Genomic DNA, 8,890 nt, shown 5'->3' with positions numbered 1-8,890 from the left:
GACATGTCAGTCAAAATACGACCCAATGATAGGTTGTAGTGGCTAACAAGGTCATTATAACGACTACAAAATGTTGACTTCAAACAAGGGTGTTGAAATTCCTGTAACATCAACTTATTTGTCAGTAGCCTGTCTCGGTTTGAGAATTGATCGTACTCAGAGCAAGCTTTTCAGAATAGAATAAGTTTGGAGACATATACACCATGTGCAGGTGATATTGGGATTATAAACTTCATAAATAGGGAAGCTGACGACGGAAAAGCTGAAGTCATCTCGTTTGTCATACGGTTTTGTTGTTAATTGTTATTAGTTAGTCCTTATCGTCTTAAGACAGTAAAACATCAAAATATAAAACAGACTCTGTGATGTCTTTTATTTCGAGTTCACTGGGATATATCGAGTCGAAATATGAATGGGAGTATCTATTGTTAATTGACAGGACTCACGTCGGATGTGACCAGTGGACAGATGCTCCCTCTTCCTAAGCACCTGATCCGTCTTCTAGATTTCCCGTGATCTGTGTTTCATGCCCTGTTTACAGATTTGTATTGTTTGTATTTTTTTTAAGTGATCACTGTTATTTATTTTCGCCTTTTTCATCGTTAAAATGTCGTCGATATATCTGAATGTCGAGTTGAAGGCTACAGCAAGTTTATTTTTTCTTCTAATGTAGAAGTTTTTGAATAAATTCTGCTTCATGGGAATATAAGAACAGAATATAATGAAGGAGCACAAAAGTTTCTAAAGACTACACAGTTGTTCTCAATGAGGAACTCCAGCATCCTTTCAATATCAGCTTCAGAGTACTTTTGTGAAAATCAGAGTAATTTTAACAGTTATTTTGTCGATGACCAATTACAAGATATAAAGAACAAGGTTCACTTAGGGCCTTTTTTGGCCCTGTGAATTTCAGAAAAACTGAAACTGCTTGGTTTTAGTTAACAATGCATTAAATATCATTTAGACTTTTGGTGACTGCGTGTCAATCAAAAATGACGTAATTTTCTGGCTAGTCAATGCATTATGACGTCATGAAATGCGTCATTTTCCTCATATCCCGAAAAATTCTACAAAAACAGCCAATTTCTAAAGCTATTTTTCGATATTTAATATAGAGCGCAACCTCTGATCTAAAATATGCAACTATTAAATGATAGAACTATTTCTGAGAATTACAAAACATGTTTTATTTTTTAGATCAGAGGGTGGGCTCATATTATTTCTCTTCCGTGAAGTACTTAAATATACTTGTTTTCCTTAAAATTCAAGAATATTGCAATTCCATGAAGCCTGTTTTCCAAGACCTTGGCTTTAAGAAGAAAATTTTTAATAGGAAATGAAAGCACTAAGTCTCTACTTTATCTTGATGTTTAAAATGGAATATAAAGTGTTAGTCAATAAATTGGTATATCTACAGGGCCAATTTTTGCATAAAGTGAACCTAGCTCTCTCTTTCCGAGTTTCCATTTTTCAAAGAAACAATTACCTATGACATTAAAAAGTCTAGTTTTTTATTTAGCGTGAGGTACGGTTGAATAATATGTAAAAATTAAAGACATACGTTTTGATGTTACTGATTTTTGAAAAATTATGTGATTTCAATTTTTTTTAAAACGACATTTTTTTACTTTATTATTTTAAAAAAGAAGAATTAGCAATAAAAATTCATAGATACAAGTTTTATTGTATTGCCATTGCTAGTAAACATTGAATATATCATAACTAGCAGGCCTATTTTATTTGAAAAAAAATGCGTTTTTTTAATCACACTTTCTTTAAAACACAATTATTGTCTAATACAAGATGTTATCTTTCAGGGAAAGAAAATAACTTAATACTACCAAGAGCAACATAATTGATATGTTAATGATATGAAATCCAAATCGATTTTTCCAATAGCAAGATAATGCATAACCAAATAGGTTAATTATTATTGACTCGCCAATGTCACTTATCATGAAATGATATAAAATATAACATTTACAAATGTGAGGTAAAAATACCATTTAATGACAACTGATCCTGATTTTCTCTGGATCTTTTCTAAAAATCACGTATAATTTAAAAATATGGTTAATGTTGGCGTAAATAATAGGCGACATTCTTAACAAATTCAGTTCGGAAAAAAATCGAACTACCTGAAAAAATCGACATTCAATTTTTTTTTTTAAAAATAATTCTTCTCGAATCATTGATATCATATGGTAATACAATTATAACTAGCCCTGGATATAGTTTAAATGTCATTCCTTAACAAATTTAATGTTTACGTTTTTCTCTCCTCAGTGATCGTGATAGATGAATATTGACAAGAATAGTGCAGATAATTGTAGACTTAAATTGACTTAAATTGACTTCAGTCTGCATGAAAGGATGAACAAGGCTTCCAAATGTGAAAGATGATTTAACAGTGTTTCAATGGAATGTGCTTATTTAAACCTTCAACAAAGTCTATTCATTAGAGAAAAAAGAAATGGAACAATGCTTATTACAATCGTATTTTGTTTATTTATTACTTAAAACAGTTTTGATTGTACATATAAACAACAGGATTCCATCCAAAATCCAATCATTTCTCCCTGGCTGTTGGAATAACATCATGTTTATTATAAATAAAGCTATAGTTTGTTTAACTGGAGCCTCCACCTGTCCGCCGTAGCGACACCGTGAAATGTGGAGACAGGTCCTATCAGCTGATTTATAGTCTTTAACAAGTCAACTGTGTGTCCACCGAACCTGTCCTCACCATATCCCACCTGTGAAAACAGCTTCTCCACCGCAGGTGGCGCTATGGCATCACCCTGACTGTCTTGGATCTCTACTGAAGACCTTTTAAGGTTATGATGAGAAATCTAGAAAAAGATAGGAATTACTCATTCATTACATGACTGTAGAATGAACTGAGATTTATCCATTTTTTTAGACGAATCGATGCACAGTATAATACACTGTGTTGCCATCTGGCAATATAATGAAATATAGATATCTTTTTCTGATCTATTCCTCTACGATATTGGCAACTTTTTAATATTCCGATACAAGGCGTTAGTCCAGATTGTTTTTAGACCATAATCCTTGCCAATTTTCTCTTATTTATGCCCCCCACACATAAACTTACGTTATATTATTTGCTTCAGCACATATAAGCCTATGCTATACTTGCTTCAGCACTTAAACCTATGCTATATTAGATTCAGCACACTTAAACATGTTAAACCTACGCTATATTTGCTTCTGCACATATAAACCTATGCTATATTTGCTTTAATTTTCTCTTAATAGCTGTGTCTCTTATAATTATTTGATTTTTGAGAAGAATACTTTCATTTAAATCTATTTTTAAAATACTTTTCATTGACTTTCTTCCTTTGCTTGGTATTAATCTGAACACACTTAAATTCTAGTAAACTAAAGGATGACTTGTATTGGTATTAATCTGAACACACTTAAATTCTAGTAAACTAAAGGATGACTTGTATTGGTATTAATCTGAACACACTTAAATTCTAGTAAACTAGAGGATGACTTGTATTGGTATTAATCTGAACACACTTAAATTCTAGTAAACTAAAGGATGACTTGTATTGGTATTAATCTGAACACACTTAAATTCCAGTAAACTAAAGGATGTAACAAGATTTGCTAAAACTGGGTTCGTTGTTCTTGAGAAGAAATCGAGAATGTGAAAAGTTAACGGACGGACGAATACTGAAACAGACAACAGACGAACTGTCACATTAACTTTATCAGCTCAGATTATCTAGACATTCTTTATATCCCTAGCGTTTTCAAAGAATTGTCATACTTTTCTTAACTTCACTTCATAACTCATTCTTTTTCCAGTGCACATTCACACGGTAACTATTATCACAGGACACAGAGAGCCTAATATTACCACGAATTAGCATATTACCAAACATCAGCTATTATGTAAATATTATGTCATGGAAGTAAATGATCTGTGTAGCAGGACTAATGTTTGATCTGATAAGCTATAACTTGTCAATGTCTATTGTACATGTATAAACATCACTCAATTAAAAGCACATGTTTGATAAATGGGTATATGTCATCATTCAGTTATATGTTATCATTGAATTTCACTGTTTAATTACATTTAATATTGGGTAATGTGGTGTGAATATATTGACGTACCAGATAAAATTTCTTGACGACCACTCCTTCCAGAATCACTCTCCACTTTACTTTCTGATAATTGGATAGCACAATTGTAACTGGGATCAAGTTCGTGGAATTTCCGAATATTTCCACGATAGTCTCGTCACTCTGACTGTTACTAAAGGTACTAATCACGTGTATCTTTTCTTCAGTGTTAATACTTAATGGTGATTGACAAGAATACATGGTGGACTTTTTCCCTTGGATAAGTGCATCAACAAATCTTCTCTTTCCCTCCTGTATATAGCAGTCACCATATTTGGCTGTAAAAAAGAACTACTAATCTCAAAGAGTGACACTTACTAAACAATTGCAAATATTTCATTTGCTGTGTTTTTCTACTTCATTAAGAGATGAATTTAATTTTTGAGAATTCATGAGGACATGAACTGTACGACATTTCACGCCTGCATATTTCATTAAGAGAGTAAGCGCTTCATGATAAATATGCAGGCATGAAGCGTTGTAGTTCATGTACCTCATGAATTCTCAAAAATTAAATTCATTCTCTTATATTTACATTATTTTTCTGGTGACTTGCCACATATTTTTGTCATTCAACGATCATTTTTGAAAAAAAAGTTTGCGCTATTTTTTGACTTCAATCACATTACAATGGAAATATTCTTACGCATCCATGAGAACATGAACTTTTTCTAATTTGCAAAGAAATATATAAGGAAAAATATTTGGAAAGGTAAATATTCAACTATGATATTCATTCGAATGCCATTTTCGTGTATACTCAAGCGTAGAAATGTACACGGAATGAAATAAGGAGATAACGAACAGTATTCAAGCACGGAGTCCATTAAAACAATACAAATCGGGAGCAGAGCAAACACGGACCTCCAAATCATCAGAGGTGGGATTAGGTGCCATGGAGGAGTGAGCATTCCCTGATCGGGAAATAACAGAAAATTGGTAGACAATTCAGTGTGTAAATAATGGTCTGACAATTAGTATGGAAAAAGACTTAATGATAGATTGTATTTGCTGACAAGATCATTGCATTGACCACAGAACTTACGAAATGATGACTTTCAACGAGACTGTTGATATTCTTGTTATCGGAGAAACTCGCTCAAAAGTGACGTCCCAATGGGGCAACAGAGGCGTTAATAAAAATATAACGATATAAAACAGCAAGAAATTCAAATATTGAGTATATTTTTTGGTGCTTTTAAACATGTAAATATAAGGAATGTTTTCATTTGCTAATGCTAGCGCGCTTCATGAAATATGCCTACGTGACAAGTCTGTGTGATTTACACACCAATAACTCAAACAAAACTTGAAAACATTCCTTAAATGTATAGGTGTATTATTTACAATGAGGCGAGAAATGATCTTATCCTACTTAATCAATGACCTTTGCCTATATAATCAATGACCTTAACCTACATAATCAATGACCTTAACCTATATAATCAATAATCTTTACCCTATATAATCAAGAACCATTACCTTCAAAACCAATTACCATAACTTACATAATCAGTTACCTTAACCTATAAAAATCAATGACGATAATTTTTCAATGTTCAAATTAGCAATGATAAGCAAATATTAAGACATGTTGACAAGGGAACATTGTATAGAAAATAATCATTACAGACGTTCAAACAAAACAATATGAAGACATGTAGATTCTGTTCTGTATGATCACAAATTATTCTAAGACTTACGCAGACAATTTTGCTTTTGGTAGCCGTCACCACTACACTGGCAGTAACCATGGGAACAAGAAGCCTTAAATTGGAAAGCTGAATACATCCTGCACGCGTTGTTTACACAAGATTTTCTGGTGTTGTATTTCAGGGAAGCTGGAAGGAAAAACGTCTATTATAAGTCTTTCTTTCTAAACCACTGACCAAAATGGTGTACATTAAAGCAAGTTAATGACTCTACCTTACATAATAAAAATAACAAGCATTCTGAGAGTATTGCATTAGCAATACTAGTCCCCTACCGGCAAGTGTAATCTGGTTCCCGTTAAAAATTGAAAATGCCATAATTCCGTCAAAAATCAATGAAGCGGAATGAAATGCAAACTTGATCTATAACACATCAAGGTAAAGTCACATACCAAAAATCAGCTCAATATCTGCAAGTGTTTAGAAAAAAAGTGCGGAAAACCCTGAAAAATTGAGAAGGTCGTAATTCCGTCAAAAATCAATGAAGCGGAACGAAATGCAAACTTGATCTGTAACTCATCAAGATACACTCACATACCAAAAATCAGCTCAATATCTGCAAGCGTTTAGAAGAAAAGTGCGGAAAACCAAGTGGGACAGACTGACAGACAGACAGAGGGACAGACAGACAGACGGACAGACAGACAGACAGACAGACGGACGGACAGACTCAGAGGAAACCTATAGTCCCCCCCGGTTTCACCGGTAGGGGACTAAAAACAAAGATATTTGCAATATAGGCATATTCTGTTTAATTCATGCCAGTATCAGATATATATTACAATTTTCAACGTATAAAGAAACAAATGTGGTATTCTAAAAATGATATTAAGCAAGAAAACATACCAACGAGAATGCTTACCTGTTTTACGTTTTGTGATGCTGTTCTTGAAGATAATATTACTTATTTTTCTTTCTGAATTCATCTTTATAGCTGATGTGGTCTAGCCAAAAAAAAAAAAAGAAAAGAAAAAAAAAGCATAATATTATTGCTTTTGGCAAAAATTCATATGCATATACTAGTATGAAATATAGAAATATCAATGATTTAATAATATTGGTAATTTTCTGCAAAGTTTTCGAACAACACCATCATCCAATTCATGCATTAACAATTTAATCGATAGAATTTCTGGTTTTACTTTCCTTAACAGTTTTTCCCTTACAATACATCTCTCCTTCCTTACAATCTCTCTCTCTCTCTCTCTCTCTCTCTCTCTCTCTCTCTCTGTTACAAAGAGTGGCATTACCTTATTTAATTCTGGACGTAGCGTCGTTATCTCTGTAGTATCCCCCTCTTTGGTCCTCCATATATGTATTGATAGAAAGAAGCACAATAAAGAAACAAAGAAGAGGGCAGTGAGGGCTGCCGTCATTAGAATACGACGTGTGGGGGAGGAGGTGCATCTGTCTGTCTGTAGGCCAGTGTTGCGGGCCAGACGAAGGCTCCTCATGTGAGTCGGAAGATGACCCTGATGTACATAAAAGACAGGGTCCCCATTGCACCCAGTAGTCTCAATATGCTGGAATAAAGATACTGGTATTAGAAAATTACTGATATTTCTTTTTAAAATTGAAAACTTTTATCTGACCAGATTAGAAGACTTTTTAATATTGAAACCTCGTTAATATTGAGATTTTTTTAATTTAGTGATATGATGACTGGACATGAATTCGTTCTGATGGTCAATTGCTTTTATCATGGCAATGTTATAAAGAGCATGAGTTTCCATTAGTCCTATTATAAAACATGCAGTCTTTTAAATGTTTGGAAGATTTTAAAGTTTTCACACGACCTGTTAATGGAATACTAAAAATCTAATTGCATTTAAATCGAAATTGCCTTTCCTTATGACTTTGAACCCTGAGTACTTCACTTAATATAAACAGTTTTATGAATTTGGGTTAACTTTGCAAGTTTTGAGGTCGATAAAATGACTTGTCAGCACATACAACCTATCATTAAGTCAAATGCTGACTGACGTTTTTCATACTAATTGTTAGGCCCTTACTTATACACTGAACTGTCTACGGATTTTTCCGGGGTTTTTTTTCGATCATGACAAGGAGCACACGGCTGATATGACCGGTCGGCAGGGGATGCTCACTTCTCCATGGCACCTGATCCCACCTCTAAATTTTGAGGTCCGTGTTTGCTCTGCTCCAAATTTGTATCGTTTCATTGGACTTTCGAGATTGAATTCTGTTCGTTATCTTCATATTTCATTGCTCTTTTTCATCTTTTGGGCGGAAATTGTATTAAAGAAAAACTAAATTTCTTTGATGCTGTATCATTCATATATTTAATGATCAAATTTCAAAGTCTATTCCAGTGTTGCTTCTTTCGTTGATACAGTAAACTAACGATAAAACAGCATTAAGGTTTACAGGGCAATGAACTGTAAGAGATTATCTAACTTACTTTAATAGGTTAATAAATAATTACTGCTCAGAAAGTATTTATTTTTGTAGATTCATAAATAATTACTAATTAAATAATATTTTACCTTACCTTTAAAGGTTCATAAATACTTGATGAGCCCAGTGTAAATCTGGATAAATTGTAATTTCGGAAACAACCATTTTTCCTGAAATCCTTGATCCTCATTTTATTACTACTGAATTATTGATGATTTACAAGCATTTATTCACCTCAGCAACTGGCAGAGATTTGAACGAACAAAAAGCATGGAGGTTCATTTTAGGTTTTTAGACAACAAAGCTATCCGGGAATGGGGGACACACTAAGGCTGTCACCTACACCATCTGGTTAGCTGCATGCTCCCAAAGATCTCCGTTTACCACATGCTATCCTAACGCACCAATAATAACGTACAACAATTCCTCGCATTTTATTTTATTTCACCTGTTGATTTTCTTCAGCATTGAACAGCCGATGAGCGAGGACCGGCGTAAGGTATTGTTCAGGAAGAATTCACCAGGTAAACAGAATTGAGGTAATTGTATTATCCACTGGAGCGTGTCGGAGATAAATTGACGTTCCGGGCAAAGGT

At 33.6% G+C, this 8,890-nt stretch overlaps 1 protein-coding gene across 2 annotated transcripts; it reads right to left on the bottom strand.

The window, feature by feature from the left end:
• Positions 1-2,538: 2,538 nt before the first annotated feature.
• LOC133191831 (uncharacterized) lies at positions 2,539-8,662 on the bottom strand. 2 transcript variants are annotated; one of them, XM_061327560.1, is made up of 6 exons: positions 8,529-8,662; positions 7,127-7,399; positions 6,739-6,820; positions 5,868-6,005; positions 4,156-4,442; positions 2,539-2,852 (listed from the first exon to the last, which is right to left on the bottom strand). In XM_061327560.1, the coding sequence occupies exons 1-6, from the start codon at positions 8,574-8,576 to the stop codon at positions 2,619-2,621; spliced, it is 1,062 nt and encodes a 353-aa protein (XP_061183544.1). In that variant the 5' UTR covers positions 8,577-8,662; the 3' UTR covers positions 2,539-2,618. The 2 variants fall into 2 exon arrangements, with proteins under 2 accessions (XP_061183544.1, XP_061183543.1); XM_061327559.1 differs by having other exon boundaries at positions 8,389-8,611.
• Between the last annotated feature and the right edge of the window lie 228 nt (positions 8,663-8,890).

The sequence above is a fragment of the Saccostrea echinata genome, unplaced genomic scaffold (genome assembly GCF_033153115.1).
Source record: "Saccostrea echinata isolate AGI-Se365-2 ecotype Australia unplaced genomic scaffold, CSIRO_AGI_Sech_v1 ptg000024l, whole genome shotgun sequence".
Lineage (NCBI taxonomy): Eukaryota > Metazoa > Mollusca > Bivalvia > Ostreida > Ostreidae > Saccostrea > Saccostrea echinata.
This window is presented reverse-complemented; position numbering and strand designations above follow the sequence as displayed.

Coding starts and splice junctions, on each gene's coding strand:
- LOC133191831 (XM_061327559.1), bottom strand. CDS start 8,484: ATGAGGATCAAGGATTTCAGGAAAAATGGTTGTTTCCGAAATTACAAT. Junction 7,400..8,388: donor GTATTTATGAACCTTTAAAG/GTAAGGTAAAAT, acceptor TCTTTATTCCAG/CATATTGAGACTACTGGGTG. Junction 6,821..7,126: donor TACGTCCAGAATTAAATAAG/GTAATGCCACTC, acceptor TTTTTTGGCTAG/ACCACATCAGCTATAAAGAT.